The sequence below is a fragment of the Balaenoptera borealis genome, assembly GCF_965194805.1.
Source record: "Balaenoptera borealis genome assembly, chromosome: 16".
NCBI lineage: Eukaryota > Metazoa > Chordata > Mammalia > Artiodactyla > Balaenopteridae > Balaenoptera > Balaenoptera borealis.
Window position 1 is genome coordinate 36999020 of NC_138872.1, and position 21672 is coordinate 37020691.

At 40.8% G+C, this 21672-nt stretch overlaps 1 protein-coding gene across 3 annotated transcripts in view; it reads right to left on the reverse strand.

The window, feature by feature from the left end:
• Positions 1-4542: 4542 nt before the first annotated feature.
• The window catches only part of PAK5 (p21 (RAC1) activated kinase 5), a 320997-nt gene continuing 303867 nt past the window's right edge, over positions 4543-21672 (reverse strand). For all 3 annotated transcript variants that reach the window (XM_082359049.1, XM_082359051.1, XM_082359050.1), the window contains 3 exons: positions 11192-11317; positions 8961-9095; positions 4543-6861 (listed from right to left, as the gene is read on the reverse strand). In XM_082359049.1, the coding sequence (XP_082215175.1) occupies positions 6706-6861; positions 8961-9095; positions 11192-11317 (417 nt within the window). In that variant the 3' untranslated portion in view covers positions 4543-6705. The remainder of the gene's footprint in view (positions 6862-8960; positions 9096-11191; positions 11318-21672) is intronic.

The window sequence follows — 21672 nt, forward strand, 5'->3', positions numbered from 1 at the left end:
TAAGCTAACTAAATCTTTCTAGAATCCAAATTTCTTAATTCTCAAAATTAAGAGTGATTTTTTTTTCACCTGTGATATGCAGTACGTATAAAACGCCTTATTACTACGGCTGTTATTGTTATTATTAATTGCGGCATCTTTATTTAGCAGTCCTAAAATTAGGTCTCAAGTTCAGCCTTATTTCTATGAACCTTGCCTTATTTTTTCTTAGCCCCTTTTTATCTTCATCATCAACTAAGCAGAATAAAAGGGGGCCTCCTGATGAGGGCAGGGCCAGTGGTCTATGGGTGGACAAGGCAAGGTGCCCAGAGGGATGACTCATGTTCATTGCCATTGTCCTGCATTTCACGGAGGCTCCTGCAGCAGGAACAAGCTGGGGGGTGGCTCGTCTATTTGCATTGTTTCCCAAGCTCAGAGATGGGAAAGAAAACAAACAGATAATCCACAGATGCTCAATTACCCCTTTAACTGTCATTTTTCTTTTTTACTGGAGTTTTAAACACAAACGCCTCTGGGCACAAAAGGATGCTGTTTCTGGTTGCTGCTCTGCTGGCCTGGAAAAGCCAGGCTGGATGAACCATATGCATGTTTCTTTGGGGGAAGGAGGAGTTTGATTTCAATTCTGAGCGTGGTTCTTTGCAGGGTTCCCCCATTCTCGGCAAATAGCTCCCAGTAAAGCTGCCTCAGGGAACAGGGAAGACTGTTCCCCAGCCCAAGAAAGCCCTCTAAACTATAACCACTCTTTTCTCACCAATTCTAATCTTTCCATTAACAAAAGCTTAGCAAAGCCACATGGATGGGGGAGACAGCAGAGATAAGAGAATGGAGAAGTGGGAGGAAGATGGAAGGAATGACCTGCAGCGCCTGGTGGAGGTAGCAGGCAGTGCGTGCACTGGGGTTGTTTACAGGGGAGGGTAGTCCAAACCAGCACTGGGCACAGACACCTCCCTGGAACAAACACCCAAGCAACCTGAACCAGACAGACACAGCTTTCAATGTGTGTCTCAAAGTGCAGTTTGCAAGCAGCCTGCATCAGAATCATCTCAGGGGGTCGTTGAAAAATGTCAGTTCTAGGGCATCAACCCAATGATTGAGAATCTCTATGGTGAGACCCTAGAATTGGTATTCTGACTACTTGCTCTCTCCAGGTAATTCTGATTTAGCAGTATGACAACTTCTGGTTAAAAAAGCCTTTGCTATCAGCCTACCTGCAACATTAGCCAAATTACTGGGCTTCTCTGTGCTCATTTTCCCATCTGAAAATGGAGTTCACTGCCCTCTCCTTGCAAAGTTTTTTGAGGATGCATGATAGTACATTTAAGTCCCTAGCACAGCACCTGGCACACTGGAAATTCTCCATAAGAGGTATGACTAATGATATTTTTCTAGCATCCTTCTTAAAATGTGTGTTCAAATTTTACCTGCCATACATGTTCATGAAAGACCCAAAAAGACTAATGCAGGGTTTGTTTGTTTGTTTTATCTGGCATCCAGTTTTCTGTGTCAGTTTATTTTGAATTCAGAGTATGTTTCTATGCAAGGATTCTCTCCATCCCCAACCCAGTGAACTGCTCAGGAGGTTGTCAGTTTGGGGGTGTCGGGGAGACGGTTGGAGTCCATGAATTTGGATGAGAAAAAACTACACCTTCAGTTTTACTAACCTCAAATGAAAGGTAGCATCTCCTTCAATTATGAACATAGACACCAAACCACCATAGTATAAGCAGGACCTAAGTATAGGTCATCAGCAGAAATTACCACATTATACTTGTTGGAGATACCTCCAAAAATCATTTATATTCCTTATTTGAAATTATGGCAGTTATTAGACCCATCACAGATCTTGTTATTTAATGCATTATAACCATAACATTAAAAAATATATTTTGATAACTATGCTGTAATTGGTTTCCTTTGTAAGCCTATGTATTTTACTTTATGCATTTTAAAACATTTTTCTGAGGACTCCATAGGCGTCAGACAGCCAAGAGGGTCCAGGGTGCAAAATTAGGCTAAGAACTCCAGGGCTGATGGCTACTTCAGTTGTCATTTAAAGTGACGGAACCTGTCAGGTTGTCTTCTGGGGAAGGTCACAAAGGCTTATGTGACAAATGAGATAAGTATTTGTTAGCACCGATCTTGTGTTTTATAGACCCTGGTCTGGGTGCTGGGGACACATCAGTGAATGAAATAGGTAAGAATCCCTGCCCTCATGGAACAGAACTCTGTGTGTGTGTGTGTGTGTGTGTGTGTGTGTGTGTGTGTGTGTGTGGTGTATTCAGGTATCATGATTCATGTGCTGTCATTGAACAAGTTGTTGGGGACTTGGCTAGGCTCAGTTAAGGTGGACCATATGTGACCTTGAAGTCCTTTTTAGCTTTAATTTTTTTTCAAAATGCTGCCAATGATGATGAAGCATAATTATCAAAGCAGTTGCTATGTGGGCAAACCTTTCAGGATAAGGAATCCCTTTGCTTTTAAAATAGTATATTTTGATTCAGAAATCAGGAACCCTCAGATTTTGTCAAGTCCCCTTTTTATCCTTCGTCAGATTTATTTATATAGGAGACGTTGCTGGGGTCCCACCCATGTTCCCTCGGTCCTTCCTGGAGCTCATTTGCTGACAGTTTCTGTACATGCCCACGGCTCCCCGTGTTTCCCTCCCTCTTAGTTGGAGGGAACAAACTTTGCCCACGTACAGGGCAAGATGGACCTTCTGGGGGATGATGCCCTAGGAGCAGCTCTCAACAAACCAGGGATAGGAGATTGTGGATAAATGCCCCAGCCACTTCACTGCTAGAAGGACGATTCTGGAGCATCTCTCCCAGAAGGTCTCCAGTGGGACTGAGCCCCAGGCACCCATAGTGGTGACCCATTCATTAATACCCACCTTTTTTTCAAATTTCTGTCCCTCTTGGTCTCATGTCTCTACTCTGCAATGTTGAATGAGCTTCCTGGGATCATCTTCCAGGAAGTACTTGTGTGTCTGTCTTAGGTTCTCCTTTTGGCAGAACCCACACTAAGGTCATCTATTCACTTAACTCAAAATGCACACATTTCAAGGCTTACGTTGATGGGTTTGCTGCACAATTTGGATTTGTACTGTATCGTGTCACTTTCACAGAACTGCTCCTGCTTGTACATTTCGTAGCTGCTTCAGATCAAATCAATCGTTTCTCTGCCTGGAATCTCATTACCGTTTCTTTGATGACACAGTGACATTCACTTGATCGGTTTGCCCAACGAGTCTGAACTCATTGAGTTGATAACTTCATGGAATGATTTTATTTTTCTAGTAATTGCTACTGAGTGTGTTTGTCCCAGTGGGTAATGGAGACACAACCATAACTCAGACTGATTCCATCTGCCTAATCCATTAAAAAAAATCAATCTCATTCAAAATCAAAATATCTCCCCTCCCCTTTGCTTGAGCTAAACTTGTATCAGAGAGATAGAAGTAGAGTGGATAAGCAGTGGCAGGGGACAAGGTGTGCCTTCTTACCCTCCCTTTCTTTCTTCTGAGTCCCTCCCTCAAATCATGGAGTCTCAGACTAACTCCTGGCTCAAACCTCTGGGGAGCTGTGGGGAAGGGAGATTCCAGTAACCCAGCTGACTGCCGTCAGCTGCCTTGGAAATGCTGTTGAGGAAGAGGAGATGCCTGAGTTTCATTTGTGTCCACCTGAAGACTACAGCCTCTGCTTTTAGAGTGGTCGTGGTGTAGATGATATATGTGGTTTTTAGAGTAAGGTTCAGCTCCTCCCTGACCCTCCCCACTGTAGAAAAGCAGCCATATTTCCCTTTGTTTTCCCCCATGGTGCATACCTCCAAAGCACTCTTCAAGTTGGGCATCACCCCATTACTTAGTCAAGTGGTTGCCGTGTTCCCTACTCTCTCTCTATGCACCGTCGTAAGCAGAAAAAATTAGTGTATTCTTCTGTGCCTTCCAGTGGCTTCAGGGACCTGCCTGGGGAAGGTTGCCTTCATCTTTCTCTTCCCTGGCACACAATATACTACTATTAGGACGTCTCATCCTGCTATCTGAGGCTATTTCCTGAGGGTTTTCACTTTCTGAAATTTCCACATGAGAAATGAACTCTTTATTTGCCAGTGTCACTCTCAACTTCATGGCATAAATGTTAATGTCTCCCTTGTCACCCAAACAGGAGGAGGGGGCCCAACATTTTCTTCCAGTCTACCAGAGAGCTTCTCTAATCCAGAACAATCTCCTTTTTATATCTTTCGTGGGTAAAAGCATTCAGATCAGTTCATCATCTTTGGAACAGCAGAGTAGGAATCTTTAGCCATGAATCTGGCTTTCCTTGAATTTGGCCTTCTAGAATTTAATTTTTTTTTTTTTTTCTCAATAGTGGTATCTACATCATAGTCTTACACTGCTTGTAACCTGTGGGGATGGGAATATTTATCTTTGCTTCATGTCAACATGATATTACACATAATTTTATAGCAACTCATTTGCATTCCCCAGGATCATAAAGACACCATTCTTGTTATTCAAGAAGCAAATTCAGGAAATTACCAGAGTTTCCAATAACACGATGGGAAAAAAGGCAAACATTTATTTTTATTTGCAAGTGCAGTTTCTGCCAATAGTTAGTGCTCACACAACCTTTTAAGCTACAGTAACTTTTGGTAAATTCAATGAAGACTTTAAAAAAGAGGCAGTGATAAGAAAATTACAGAAAAATTTCTATTACACTGTTGAAAATGTTTGGAATCCAAAATCCACTATTTTCTGCAATGGTTTTTAATATTTTCTCTGGTTAAGAAAAGATTTTTTTTTCTTTCCTTTCTATTTCTACATAGTCCTGGTTAAATGAATACAATCTGTTCCATGAACTTTTAGGACTGCCATTTTCTGGATTTAGATTATTTTCATTCATACATACTTATATTAATATTTTAATACTTTACATAAAACATTGATTTGTTGTGTTTTATGAAACAAAATTATAGATCCTATTTATAATGAGGCATTTCCAGTTTAGGGAAAAACTGAAAATCTAATCAGTAGAAGGTCATTTTATGCCTTTATTTTCCTTTTTAACCTTAATAAATAATTAGGAACCTATTAATTACAAACATTCTTAATTAGGCTTAGAGCAACCAGAGCATTTTCACAATTTTAAATTCATATTTGTTACAGTATGTGAAATTAAGAAAAGCCTCTGGTTTTCCAGTTTGGTAAAAAATGGCTTTCGTTGGATGCAGAAGTAATAGAAACTAATGATGACTATGTAGCTTTTCCAGAGTTTTAAAGGCAAATCTATATTGGCCTACAGTTAACATGCAAATTCATCCAACAAGCAACACAAAATGTATTGTAGTAGTCATTCGTGTTTATCAACATTCAAGAAGATCTAGTCAGCAGCACAACTCTCCTATGTCGGAAACACAGAACATGGTCACAACTGAATTCGGGTCACACCCGGGAAAATCCCCGCTTCCTAATTCATTCTCTAGAATCCAGACTTCCAGTATGATACAGAAACAATAGCGACGAAGGTAAATTACAGACAAGAGTTTGGTGTGCTAGCACACAGAGTTTTAAAAACAGTGACGAACAAAACCAAACATCTTGCCCTCTTCTTTCTTTTTTCCCTTTGTGAGACTGAAATTCTCACAGCCTTCTTGAAACATTCAGTTTGGGGAACGGAGTCCAAATGATCCTAGCACTGAGTTGTCGGATCAAGATGGCGGAGGAGTAAGACGTGGAGCTCACAGCCTCCTACAAGTACATCACATGATCCTAGCACTAAAATTGTTCCTTGGAGGGGAAATTTGGCCCCAAGGGGACATCGTACCCCTTTAAGAGAGGGTACTAGGGAAAACATCCTACTGTGCAAAAGATGGTTTGCTACTAATAGGCTTGAAGGAAAATGTGATTTTTCAGAATATTTAGCTTTCTCCCAAGGAGTACTTTTGGTGGTATACTGTGGCTCACATTTTATTGTACTGTATTATTTTTGGCTGGATAAATGGAATGTGCACCCCCATCACCATCACTCTTAAGTCTTCTTCCATCACATAAGACACTTGTTAAGATAAGAAAGATATTCTACTAAAGCTGACGGTGACTGAGAGTCATTCAGTATTCAAAGTTCCTAACGAATTGTTGGTTCTCTGAAAGGGATAAAAAAGTAGGAAAGACTTTGTTCAAACTCTTGCTAGTAAACAGGTATTACTTCAACTGATACAATGGCTACGTGACATCAAAGTACTATAAATTATCAAAACTATTGTACAGAAAAATTACAAATTCATTGCAAAATACATTACACTGCTACCATTAAGAAAAAAGTGCTTTTTGTTGTCCTTTCTTTTTTTTTGCCAGAAAAGTATTCTTTCAATATAGAAAATCCTGTGCGTTACCCTGCATGTGGCTAGGATATATCATAACGGAGTTTGTACTGAGTCATTCTGATTTGCTGGATGAAAGGCTGAAAAATATAATAATGACTTATTAAAGCCGTGTTCCAAATGACCACACCAGCTGTTAGTGGAGAGATGCCTGTTTAAGACACAAGAAGATGCCCTGGTCTGCCAAACCCTGCCAGTCATCACACCGTCCCATCAATCAGCTGGTCTGGAATATACAGGTCTGTTACATGTTATCTGGTTTCCTTGTGTTCTCCTGAATTATTCTCAGGTCCTCATCTAGCTTTGTCACCTCTATGAATCCTCTGCTCAGTGATGCCTGTATTGTCTCATGAGGGGAACAATGCAAGATGGTGGACCTGCCAATTTCAAGAATGGATGTCCGAGGAGTTCCTGGGCTGTGGCTCTTTGAGAGGGTTCCCTCACCAACATCAGGTCTAGGAATCCCCGGAGCACTGAAGAAACCTGTGAAAACGCAAGATACCATCTTGAGGACTAACACAGACACCCAACCCAGTTCCCCTAAAATGGGTTCCCAGCGAATTCCCAGGAAAGTCATTCTATCAACAACATCAAATTCCAGAATGTCAGCTTGAGGAGAAAGAGGTTATGGAAGCAAAAGCAGGAATTGCCTTTCTTAACATATGCTGTTTTCCTTACCTTCTTCAAGTCTGAAATAATAGGATTAAATGATGGTATGACAAAGAATATTTACTAAATAAAATAATAATGGTATAATAGTGACAGTAGCAGCTATTCTGAAGTGCCTACTGTGTATAGGTGCTGGCCACACATGTTTGATGAACAATGGTGTCAACATGCAATGAGTTTTCTTTGTGTAACCACTGAAACCATCTAGGCTTTGTGGAATCCCTTTCTTGAAGAGAAACAAAATTCTGTAAGGATATCTGACACAGACAGCATTTTTCCTTTAATTTCGTGTAATTTACTTTTTGAGGTATAGCTTACGTACATTCGAGCGTGTAAAAAGTTTATGTTCTACAGTAGTTTTTTTAAACACATATTTACACCTATATATTCCCAACCCCTATCAAAATATAGAACATCTCTCCCTCCACCCCCCTTCCAATCAATACCTGTCTCCCTGCAAAGGGTCACCACTATCCTGACTTCTGATAAGATAAATTTTTACCTGCTTTTGTCCTTTATAGAAATGGAGTCATTGGCTGTCAACCCTTCTCTCTCTGGCTGCTTTCACTTGACATCGTGTCTGTGAGATGCATCCCTGATGTGTGTGGCAAAAGCTGCCTCCTTTGCATTGCTGTGTAGTATTCACTGCTGAATCATCCCACATATCACTTATCCCTTTGGGAAACAACCTTGGAAGGTTTCCAGTTTTTGACCATTAGGATGAAAGCTGCTCTTGTCTGTGACTTTGAAGAACATCACACTCCTTCGTATTGGGTGTGGGACTATTTGAGACCATACTATTTTAGCCACTTTTTATTATTTAAACGCCAGTCCAATGCAGTACAAATTTCAATCTCCTGTTCAATTCAAGCAGTCTCCCATCTTTTTGGTAGATCCACACAACCTATATGAGTGATTCTATTGGGGCTCTTCCCTAAGGTTTAGGGGTGAGGGAAGAGGAGAAGCAACCATTACAAACTATCCCCTCACCTAAGGCAGCCTCACTCCCTCTCTTATTGTCAGGAGGCTGACGGGAGGGGTCAGCATTTATAGAGCTGATCTGTGGAGACGGCACCTCTCAGCAAGCTCTGCCCCCACTGGTGGCCCCCACAGTGGCAGTTCTTTGACTTAGCATCATATGTTCTGAGCTTGGCCCTACTTGACAATCTTTGGAAAACAGGAAAGACCCTACTTGGTCCCTTAACCATGTTGCTCTTTGCCCTGCACAATCTAGCCCCTGCCTACCCTCTGACATGCCTCACTCTTTCCCTGTGCCCACTTTGCTCTGGCTGAGGGTCTTCACACTGCTCCTCCCTCTGCCTGGGACATTTTTCTCCCAGATCTTTTTGCATAACTAGCTCCTTCTTTCCAATCAGGCTCCAGTCCCTTGACAGGGCCTCCTTCACCCCTCAGCCAGTACTAGCTCCCAGCCCCCTCTCTGGCCCCTTCCATCACATCACAGTGTTCTATTCGCTTCATAGCAGGTACAACTCTCTGAAGTTATTTTATTCATCCATCTGTGTGTGGTTTATTATCTGCTTCCTCAACTAGAATGCAACCTCTATGAGAGTCAGGAAACGTGGGGTTTTGAGCTGCTATATTCCGGCCATTAGAACAGTCCCCAGCATGCAATAGATTCTCAAGGAGGGAGTGCAGAGTAGAGCCAACCCCATGAAAGACGAGCAGGTGTACCCCATTTTACAGATGAGCTTCAGAGATGGAGGGGCTGACTCACTTGCCCAAGCGAGTGAACAAGAATAGCAGAGCTCTGAATGCAAGCAGCTCGAATTCCAAAGTGCATGCCCATAAACCAGGATCTATTCCTGGATGAGACATACCAGTCTTTAAAACCTCAGAGAGACAGAAAAATCGAAGAACGATGTTGAACTTCAGCAACGGATGCTGCTTCTCACCTTGTGCAGGTCCTTCACTCTTGGAGGTAAACTGTCCCGGATCCGCCGCATGGCCTGGAGGGGAGGCTCATTGAAGTAGGGGGGCTCGCCATCAATCATCTCTATCACCATGATCCCGAGAGACCAGATGTCCACCTGTTAGGCACACCCCACTGATTATCTCAGGCAAGGAGAACCTTCTGAAAGGTTGGATGTGTCAGGGACCCCAACTCATTCATACTCATAAATTAATATGGGATTTGTAACCTCTCAAAATATACAATTCATATTTATAGGCTGAATTGTTGAGTGACCAAGTGTTTGCTAATGGTCTTCGTCTGCTTTTAAAATACAACTTCAACGAAGATTCTGACAATTAGATACACGTGAATGTCTTAAGACTCTGAAGTTTAGAACTTTCTTTTAATCCTGTTAACTTGGGTGATTCATGGTCTACAGGGCAGATGTGAAAACCATCCAAAGTTTTATGTTATAAACGGAGAGGAAAGTTGCATTTAAACCATAAGAAAATAAGAAAAGTTTTTGGCATATTCATAACAAACTCCAAAGAGCTACATTGCACAGCACAATATATCCTGATTCTTTTATTAATTTGATTTTTAAAAATAGTTCTTTGCCCCCGTATTTTTTGTTTTTCTTTGTGTTTTATCACTTTGAAGCAGTGTGCACAAAACCATCATCTATAAAACCACGTTCAGGGAATGGAGGGAAAGAAAGGGAAAGACAACAAGCAATCCTTTCTGGGTAAAGAATGGGAAGTCAGGACAAGGAGGAGCCACAGCCGTGCTATAAATTCCCAGGCACTGTTACCTCCTCCTCCCAGCCTCATTACACCTATCAGTTATTCGCACTCCTGCTCTCACCCGCACAGTGACCTTCACTGAGAATTGATGCTCTTGGGACCACAGTGAGGTAAACAAGTGGAGTATTCATCCAAGGGCAAGTAAACCAGGGAAAGAGAGCAGAGTCCACTGAACTTCTGCCACTCTCCTTTGCTCACTGGTCTGTGCCACCACCTGCAGGCTTCTCCTCTCTTAGGATCACCTTCTGCACCATAATGTGTGGAAACACTGTGTGCCCAGGCGAAATGAGCTCCTTGCCTCTGTGTGTATGTGTGTATAGTGTGTGTGTGTCTCAGAACTTCTACTCACACTATTATCCCCCTAGAAGGCCCTCCTCCACTTCTGGCCCCTCGTTTTATGTATCCAAACCTTGTCCTTTAATAGATTATGAACAGGTATGGAAGCAACCTAAGTGTCCATCAACAGACGAATGGATAAAGAAGATGTGGTATATATACAATGGAATACTACTCAGCCATAAAAAAAAAGAATGAAATTTTGCCATTTGCAGCAACACAGATGGACTTGGAGGGCATTATGCTAAGTGAAACAAGTCAGACAGAGAAAGACAAATACTGTATGATATCACTTATCTGTGGAATCTAAAAACTACAACAAACTAGTGAATAAAGCAAAAAAGAAGCAGACTCACGGACACAGAGGACAAACTAGTGGTTACCAGTGGGGAGAGGGAAAGGAGGAAGGGCAATACAGGGATAGAGAATTTTTTTAAAAAGGGAAGGTTATTATGGAATTATATGAAATCATGTGTGTGAAACTTTAGGAAATTGTAAAGCACTGTAGAATTTAAAGAATCTTTCATTCAATAAAAAAAGATCAAAAATTTTTTTTTTGATTAAAAAAACAAAAAACAAAAGATAGATTATGAGTGATTATTTCCTTTTCAGAGGAAACAAACATTTTGCCATATTTTAAAATATGTTGCAATATTCATATATGATTTTCCTATAGGAAAACATTATTTCTCATCCAAATATTAACCCCAATCCTGTGGAGCTTTCTCTGACGTTCTATCCTTTGAATCATCACACCTACTCATTTGTGTGTCTCCGGCCACTTTTCAGGTTGCATTTTCTCGCTTTGTGCATGCCTGGCCCTGAGGGTAAGATAATAGTTTGAGTGACTCTCTCCCACTGTCAACTTGGGACCTAAGTACGCTCCTGGATCAATGTTGTGGAAATATCCCAGGGGTGGCCAGTCTCCCTTCTTCCACAACCTACTCTGTGACAAGCCTAGTGAATGGGGGTCAAATGTGGAGTTAAAAGTCATCACCCTGATCTCCTGTGGTCATTAACGATCTCAGAACCCCTGCATCCCAGAGTCTAACCAGACCCTGCCACTCCCCATCAATGACCATCACTCCCTTACCTCTGTCCCATAAGGCAGCCTAGAAATCACCTCAGGTGCCATCCAGTAGGGTGTGCCAACCAGTGATTTCCTCTTTGGCACCTCTTTGGAAACTTGAGCACAGAAACCAAAGTCAGACAACTTTATCTGAAAAGGAAAGGAATGCAACAAACTAACAATTTAAAAATACTGGCTCTGACGTTTGCAGCAACATGGACGGACCTAGAGATTATCATACTAAGTGAAGAAAGTCAGAAAGAGAAGGACAGATACCATACAAAATCACTTACATGTGGAATCTAAAATATGACACAAATGAACTTATGTTCGAAACAGAAACAGACTCAGAGACAAAGGGAAGAGACTGGTGGTTGCCAAGGGGGAGTGGGGGTGGGAGAGGGATGGACTGGGAGTTTGGGATTAGCAGATGCAAACTCTTATATTCATGTATAACCGAATCACTTTGCTGTACACCAGAAACTAACACAACATTGTAAATCAACTATGCTTCAATAAATTTTAAAAAATACTGGCTTCGAGATGTAGAAATTAGAAAGAGTTTCAAATTCAAAACAAATCACCACCTCATTATTAACAGGCCTTGAAAATACCAGAGGAGGGGCTATCAGACCCTTTTATTGGAAAGGTACAATCCATTTTAGTGAAAAAACCTCTTATGGCTCCAGCAGGATTGACTTGCAATGTTTAACTCCTGCTGCTGGTATCTTTTATAAAATTATGAAACCCCAAAATTTACAATACACCCAAAACAAATTTATTAAAATTCAAACCTACTACTTTCATTTAATGTAAGAGATGATGCTTTAGTGTAAGTAAACTGCTATTCTCAACACGAGTTTTCTACAAACTGCTGCAATTTAGGGTTTTTTTTTGTGCCAAAGACATTTAGATTTCTAAGTACCATGAGATGATTCAAATAACCAACCTCATTTCTATGTTTCAATTATTGCAAGGCCCCATTTATAAAGGATGCTGAGATAACACTTTACTGGCTCTCCTTTTCTTTTGGTTTTCCTCCTTTGCTCAGGACAATTGAAGTTGCCAATGTGAATATCAATGCAAGTGGAAATGTGGGCATAGAAACTGGGTGTGAGCAATTAGTTACCAGGGGTACAAGGTGGTCATCTTAATTACCCAATATACATATATGTTATTTACGTTAGAGGTCATCAAAAAGAAAAACACCCTGAAATTTCTTGCCCAGAGCCTTTAAGAATACTCTTAGGAACATACTGCACCCTCCGGCACCCTGCCAGTTTATATATTCTAGGTGACCAGGATTCAGTTTATTTCTGGGAGGCTTGGTTCCTGTTCATGGTGACCTGGTCTGAACTTCAGATAGCCTCATTGAAAAGGATTGCCACTTAGGATTATTGGTGATGACAGAATACATTAAATGAAAACAAAACAAAACAAAAAAAATCAATGATTCAGGCATTGGTTGGCAATGGTTCAGAATGGTCATTTGAAGTTAAAATTTCCATAGATCAAAGATATAGTCTCTAAGGCACAAATTCTCCCTTGATTCTCTTGATACCTCTCTGAACGTTTTTCAAACTTTTTTTCTGGCTCTATCTCTGCTGCCCACAACTTAAATACTGAGGCTTCTAGGAGTTTGGCTCCCAACTCTCACCTCTTCTCTTTTTAGGTGCTCTTGCTAGATACTCTTTTTCCTCCCAGGCTTAATGCAGGTTTCTCTCCTTCATTCTAAACCTATACATCCATCGAGTATTTGTTTCCACATGGAGTTAATTTTTGCGAAGGTTATACAGTCTGTGTCTAAATTCATTTTTTTGGCATATGAATGTCCAGTTGTTCCAATACCACTTGTTGAAAAGACCATCTTTGCTCCATTGTACTGCCTTTACTCCCTTGTCAAAGATCAGTTGACTCTACTTATGTGGGTCTACTTCTGGGCTCTCTATTCTGTTTCGTTGGTCTATTTGTCGATTCTTTGCTAATACCACACTGTCTCAGAAAGTCCTAAAGTTAGGTAGTGTCAGTCTTGCACTTTGTTCTTCTTCTTCTTCAATATGTGTTGATGATTATGTTGGTCTTTTGCCTCTCCATATAAACTTTAGAATCAATTTGTCGATATCTACAAAATAACTCACTGAGATTTTGACTGAGATTGCATTAAATCTATAGATCAAGTTGGGAAGAAGTAACATCTTGACAATACTGAGTTCTTCCTATCCAATGGAATATCTCTCCATTTATTTAGTTTTTTTTTAATTTTATTCATCTGAGTTTCATAGTTTTCCTCATATAGATGTAGTACATATTTTGCTTGATTTATACCTAAGTATTTAGTTTTGGAGGGTGATAATGTAAATGGCATTGTGTTTTTAATTTCAAATTCCACTTGTATTGCTGGTACATAGAAAAGTGATTGACTTCTGTATATTAACTAGATATCCTACAACCGTGTTATAATCACTTTTTAGCTCTAGATTTTCTTGTTGATTCTTTCAGATTTTCTGAATAGATGATCATGTCACCTGTGACCAAAGATAGTTTTATTTCTTATTTCCCAGTACGTATACCTTTTATTCCTTCTCTTGTTTTATTGCATTAGCTAGTACTTCTAGTATGATGTTGAAAAGGATTGGTGAGAGGGGATATCTTTGCCTTTTTCCTAATCTTAGTTGGAAAGCATATTCAATGCTTAATGATACTTCAAGGCCCTGATCACTTCTCAATTCCTCCAGAATTTTTCTCAGGAACCCATATTGATCTCTCCCCTCACCAAATTTGAGATAATTTAGCACTCATTTAATCTTGAACTGTTTTCTGATGCTGAGTTTTTCCCTCAGCTAGAAATGACATTGCTCAGGGACAATAGCTCTGCCTTTTAATTGTGAAGCCTCGCTGTGTTCCTTAAAGGCTGAGAAAACAGTAGATACTCAAAAAACTCATGCTACTAGATTGATATTATCTGATATTGACATATATATATACATACATACATACATACATACATACATGGGACAACAGATCACATGATAGAAAACACATTGGTGTTCCTTCTGAAACCATCATTGACTTACTGAAGACAAGTGTTTCTAGAATCAAAGTTCTAACACAGATGAAATGGAGGTAATGTTTTGGAAATTATTAGTTTTTCTTTTTCCATTTCCTTGTTCATGATCTGCTCTCTAATCAGGTCAAGACTAGTAGGGTGTTGTTTGGGATGGGACTCCTTCAATTTGGATTGCACCAGATGGAATGCTAGAGAAAGATGGTTTAACAGAGAGATGATTTTTCTCAATTGCTTTGGCATATCAAGAATCAAGCCCAGATGTGTCAGATCACAGAATTTCCATGTGGTATAAAGAAGAGTGCCCTGGGAATTCCCTGGCAGTCCAGTGGTTAGGATTTGGCTCCTTCACTGTTGGGGCCCGGGTTCAATCCCTGGTTGGGAAACTAAGATCCCACAAGCTGCAAGATGCAGCCAAAAAAAGCAAAGAATAATACATTAAAAAAGAAAGAAGAGTGCCTTATGGCCATGGTAGCTGGTCCATAATCCTTGCTGCCCTATTGTAAAAGGCATCTACAATTCTGAGAAGTGAAAGCCCTGCAGTCCATCCCTTTTAGCCAAGTATTATTTGCAGAAGAGGACAAAGAGCAGTAACTTATGTCAGGCCCCAACTCTTTATTATACACTATTTCCTACCACCCCGAGCAGAGGGTGGTGCGCTTCAGAAATATCTGAGTAGCATACATCCCCACACAAACAAGGGAGAGGAGAAGCCACATGCATCTGTGTTCAGAGGTAATATTAAAAATATTTAATAACCAGATTCATCTAGTCCAATCAGAATCTAGACATAAAGTTGAGCTTTGTTCTGGAGTTATCCTGTGGGCATTACCATCCTTAATGAGGCAAGGGGGGGTCCTGGTAAAGGGCTGGGGTCATGGGGGATAATACTCCAATGACTGGAAACGTGACTATTAACCAACAAGCATGAGAATATTGCAACATTTCAACAATGGGTATAGATACACTGGTGAATACCAACTGCACATCAGCTTTGGCTATGCCCCACATGGCCTCCATGGAGAGATGGCACAACAGAGTGGGTGGAAATGAACTTGAGGCAATGCTACTGGCTTCCATGGCCTTTGTGTGGTATGCAGGGCTCCCGAAGCTCCTCCAAATCTCAGTGAAGGAACCATAGGCACAAGGCTATGGTTGACATGAGAGGCAGTCTCAAGGATAGCTTTCAAGACTTGAGGAAAGAGGCTGGAGTAAAATACTGCAGAGTAGCCTCTTCCTGAAAAGACCAGCAGCTGATGGGACCAGCTAATGCTCACTGGTCATGAGTCCAGGTAGCAGAAGAGGCTGTCATGCCAAGGCAGGGACCAGCGAGGAACAAGAAGATGGATCGTATCTCCTTCACCCGGAGGTCCCATAACCCACATTTGTCTCCATCCTGAGGAAGATGGGGGTGGGAGGTGGAAAGAAGGAGCAGGTGGTGGCCAAACCTGAAAGACTGAGGGTTTAAAGGTATCAGTTTAACGTTACAATAATGTGTCTGAACTCTGATAGACAATGTTTAAATTATTTAAGCAGACTAAATTTAATAGACTGAATTAAAATAGAGTTTAGAAAAAATTCTAGTCAGTGGGGCTTTGTGAAGAAGTCGAGGTTAGTTGTGTGTGTGTGTGTGTGTGTGTGTGTGTGTGTGTGAGTGTGTGGTTATTTCCAAAGCTCAAGCCTAAGTTTGCAACCCTATGACACAGATAGTAAAGGAGGAACAATTTTGCCAATATATTTTGTTTACCTGTAAAATTAAGAAACCTGAATGATTCAGGAGGTGAATGTATCAGCATTTTGGTATTGGCAGTTTTAATTTTAATATCTCTAGTGTGGCTTTCTTTTTCCAGACATTAAAAAAAAGATACCAAACCTGACAGACTAATAATTATCTCCGTGACAAAATATAAAATGAGAAATTGAAACTCAACACTTGGAAGCCAGGCCTGTTCTTCTCTTGTAGGAGTATAAGTGCTTTTGCATGATTTTTTTACTCATCCAAGTACATAAAAGAGACAATTTTCTAAAAGAACATAATTGCACACAACATTCGTCCAAATAAATCTGCAAGTAGATAATAAGAACTCAGGTAATGAGTATAATAAAGCATTGTAGGCAGTTATTAAAAGCAAATCACATACACACACACACACACACACACACACACACACACACAAAGCAAATCACATAGACTTTAAGCTGAGCCTTATTTTAGATAGGATTGTACAACGCGGGTACTTAGGAAACCACCTTTGTCTCACTAATGCAGTTAGGCTAAGAGAACTGAAGCAAGCATGTTGCCCGCCCCCTAAGAAGAGATGTAGCTGGTTCCACAGCAGCCAGTCAAGGAACTAGAGCTCAGAGGTCAGACAAAGCTGCTACTTAAACCTGAGATCTTACCCATCTCAATGCAACCCGGCTAGGAGTAAGGGGCCCCACAAAAATTTGCAAGAGGAGGAGCAAAAGAGAATCTACCCATAAGATAGCTACAGGTGTAAAATAAAATGTAAAACCCTCGTTTTGTAAATTGCATATGCTCTAAAGAATTCTTGCATCTGCTCCAGGTTTTTGCTAAGGCAGAAAGATGGATGTTTTTGTGCCTGGTTCCTGGGTGCTTCCTATAAGGCAATGGTAAAATTGTTTACCATTGTTGAAATTGCTCAGAGATACATCCAGGCTGACTGAATCAGAATCTCTGAGAGAAGGGCCCAGGAATCTGTTTTTTGCCAAGGTCTCCAGGGGTTGTGATGCTCACTAAAGTCTGGGAACCTGTTTTAAGAAGAGCAATGACCCAGGGACAAAGGAACCGAAGTAATAGAAGGGGCCAGACTGATGATGGTGCTTCCAGCTGAAGACCCACTTCTTCAGCAGCCAAACCCTAGAGGAGAGGGAAGCCATCATAGCGGCTGAGCTGAAACGGCCTAGAGGCCTCAGCCAGCCCCTCTGCCATTTGGCACAGCACAGAGAGTGGTAGGAACTTGCCAAAGACTATGTGACAGTTTTAGCAGTGAACTCAACCCTGGGGTCTTCTGACTTTTCATTCTGTGTTCCCTGCATTAGAAAATAACTTCTGTGGAGGGAGTGTTTGGGTGTATCTCACAGACTACTGGAAAGGAATGAATTTAAGCAAGCTATTTAATATGCCCAAGTCTCTATTTAAGAAGAGCTTCTGGGAGATAATCTTCAGGTTTTCTTCTAATTGTAAAATTATAGCAATTTGAGAGACAACAAAATTCAAATGGCTAAAGGAGCCAAGAAAATATTGGGTTGGCCAAAATTCTGTTCTGGTTTTCTGGTAACATCTAACGGAAAAACCCGAATGAACTTTTTGGCCAACCCAATAATACCAATGAATTAAATGAGCCAGTGGAGACAATGGAAAACTAGGGGCACACGCCCCTGGTAAGGAGACAATAACTTCCAGCTGATTGTCAGGGGCCCAGTAGAGAAGGTGTGGAACAGTCATAGGCTCTGGTTGCCCGTCTATGGCCCCTTATTTATCCTTTAACCCTCCCTTCAAGTCTTGTGGGAGAAAGGGCACAAACATATTTATTATTTCTGGGTGCTATGTTAGTTTGGGCCCCCCTCTCCCAGAAGAAAATGCTGAGACAAGGATTCAGCATAAGTCATTTATTCGGGAGATACAGGAAACACTAGCAGTGAAATGGGGAAGTATAACAGGGAAGGGAAGGCAGTCAGTCAAGGGTTAATCAGCAAGCAAGTTACCACCATGGGAACTAGAGCTTAATCCTGCTGAGGACGTCTGGGAGACTGTGTAGAACATGTGCCTCAGAGCTATTCCATCCAAAGACGAGAGAGCTGGGGTATTTATACACCAACTCCCATCACTTTTTCAGGGCTGCTCTTGGGAAGCACGAATGTTAATTTCCTGGAATTTCTAACCTGCTTTGTGCTGGAAGAGCAGACTACAATAGCCAGAGAAGTCCCCAGGCGAAGAGATGCAGGTGGTGGCATTTGGAGGTGGAGTTAGCGAGCACTGAAATGGGAAGATAAGGGTGGGGCACCAGCAACATTTGCACTGTAGTGCTATTCACCCTCATCACACCACCTCCATTACTGCCATGTGTGAAGTCAGGCACAGTGTTGCCAGACACTTTGATTTTTTTCAAGGAAGACAGGAATCTGAAATTTTATGTGAAATCTCCTAATTCTTAAAGTGTGGCAACCAATTTACAGTAAAAAGAAAAACCATAAAGATTACTTGTAAATGCCTCTTTTTAATAGATGCATTGGGCTTAAGAGGTCATCGGTTTGAATTCCATTTCAGCCAATGAATTTGATAAAAGTTAGTCACTCACTGCCTTGTGGCCCCTAAGTATCATCTCTTAAATGCAAGCCCCAGGCCAAGGAAAAATCGTGGAGGAATTTACTCAACCCTTAATTGTAAGGGCAGGGGTATTGCCTTCACTCTGAGCATCTACCGTGTACCTGGTTTACCTCTTATGGTTTTATACTAATTACTTCATGTAATTCTTGAAACCACTCTATGACATGTTATTTATTTTCCCTTTCAAACCCCAAACACCACTCCTTAAACACCTATGCTTAACACAAATTAGTGACTCACTAGATATTATTTCTATCATGGAAAGAGTGAACGATTTCTTTTCAGTTGATAGCAAATAATTTCCCTTGTAGTCTTCGAAGAGGCCAGAAAGGACTTATCCTTTTAAACCTGAGCAATTCACTGTTTTAAAAAAAAAAATCTTTTATTTTGAAATACTATATATAGGCTCATAGGAGGTTACAAAGAAATGTGCATACAGTCCTCCCTATACATTAGCATCTTATGCACTATAGCTCAATATCAACACCAAGAAATTGATGTTGGTACAGTCCATAGAGCTCACTCAGATTTTATCAGTTATACATGAACTCATTTGTGTATGTAGTGTGTATGTGTGTATATGTGTGTGTACTCTGTAATTTTATCACATTGTAGTCTTGCACAACCACCGTCACAAATCAAGATATGCGACTGTACCATCACCATAAGGTGATGGTGCTACCACTTTATAGCCACACACTTCCAATCCCTAACCCCTGGCAAGCACTAATATGTTGTACATCTCTATAATTACATTATTTCGCAGGTGTTACATAAGCGGAATTATGCAGTGTGTATCCTTTTGAGGTTGACTTTTTTTTCCACTCAGCATAATTTCCTTGAGGTTCATCCAAGTTCTTGCATGTGTCACTCATTCATTTCTTTTTTTGTCTGGGTAGTATTCCCTGGTATAAATACACCATAGTTTATTTAATCATTTACCCTCTGAAGGACATTTAGGTATTTTCTAGTTTGGGACTACAGTGACTAAAACTGCCATAAACATTTGTGTGCAAGTTTATGTGTGGAAATAAGTTTCCATTTCTCTGGAATATATGCCTAAGAGTGAGATTGCTTGTCACATGGTAAGCCCATTTTCAGTTTTGAAAGGAACTGCCTAACTATTTTTCAAGAGTGGCTCTACATTTTACATTTGCACCAGCATTGTACGAATTAGTGGTGTTATCACTATTTTTCATTTTAGCCATTCTTATAGGTGTGTAACGATATCTCATAGTTTTAATTTGCATTTCTCTAAGGGCTGATGATGTTGAACATCTCCCAACAGCACACCTTGTGTGACAGACAATATTTCCAAAAATGCCAACAATGATACTGTCCAGCCCATGAGATCTTCTTGACATGTGATTCAATTCTCCTCCTACTCAGGAGGGTTTCATGTTCCTTCCCGCTGAATCTGGAAGGGCTGTGATCATGGTAAAAGTGACACTATGTGACTTTGAGGTCATAAAAATGCCATACTTCTACCCTGTTTTCTTGGGACACTCACTCATGGAATCCAGCCTCCATGCTGTAAGGAAAGCCACATGGAAAGGCCACATGGTAGGTGTTCTGGTGGACAGTTCCAGCTGAGCATCCAGACAACAGTCAGCACTACGTTCCTGACATATGCCTGAGGAAGATTTCTAGCTGCACCATCTAACAAGTCAGAGCAGCACTGGCTGGCTGAGCCCAGCCAACTCTCAGAGTCATGTGAGAATGCGAAAATAACTTTTTTTTTCTTAACATCTTTATTAGAGTATAATTGCTTTACAATGGTGTGTTAGTTTCTGCTTTATAACAAAGTGAATCAGTTATACATATACATATGTTCCCATATCTCTTCCCTCTTGCATCTCCCTCCCTCCCACCCTCCCTATCCCATCCCTCTAGGTGGTCAAAAAGCACCAAGCTGATCTCCCTGTGCTATGCAGCTGCTTCTCACTAGCTATCTATTTTACTTTTGGTAGTGTATATATGTCCATGCCACTCTCTCACTTTGTCACAAATGACTCTACTACCTAAAGCAATCTACAGATTCAATGCAATCCCTATCAAACTACCACTGGCACTTTTCACAGAACTAGAACAAAAAATTTCACAATTTGTATGGAAACACAAAAGACCCCGAATAGCCAAAGCAATCTTGAGAATGAAAAATGGAGCTGGTAGAATCAGGCTCCCTGACTTCAGACTATACTACAAAGCTACAGTAATCAAGACAGTATGGTACTGGCACAAAAATAACTTTTGACTTAAGACCTAAGGTGATTTGTTATTAGGACAATAAATGAATATGTCTTCTGCACTATAGAATGCTATAAAAGCTCCAATAGATTAGTATAAATTGTACTCTCAGCCTTTTCTTGGAGTAGTCACACTCCATCTCTGTTCTCTCTTTTTTTAAGAAAAAAAGTTTCCTTTCTCTATAGAAGCTGGAGTCAATATGACACCTTGTTCTTAAATCTGGATGAGCTCACCCTGACCAACGCGTCTGAGAGTCAGGCTCCGCTCCACAAGCTGTGTTCCTTCTTCCGGGTACACTCTCATCCCTGAAGCCCACAGGCCCTGCCCCTCACGTGTCTCTGCTGTCACCACCCCATTGCGGAGGGGCCTTCTCTGACTGGCCTCTACAAACCCTCTACTCTCCACCCTCCATCTTCTTTACTCTACTTAAGTTAATTAATCATAGAAAACTTAGAATGTATCACCCTGCAATCTGGTGGTGATTTTATTTTTATGTTTACCTATTTGTTTATTATCACACCCCCATTCTCCAAATAAACTGAATGAAATTAGTGATTTTGCTTCATTCATCCTTAGGACCTAGCACTGCCCTGGCACAGAATGACGTTTAGCTCATATTTATTGAATGAGTGAGTGAACAAACCATTCAGACTGAAAGCGCTGAGGATGTGCCAGTCCCTGTGAGCTCTGCTGGGTGCGTGGAAACTAAAGAAATGTTTGAAAAGGAGATTCTGCCCTCAAGAATGACACTGAATGATCTAGCCTTTCATATATTGTGGGGAGGGGAGATCTTTAAGTAAGCTAATTAAATAATGAACTATCTTTGTCTCACATCTGATTTTGACA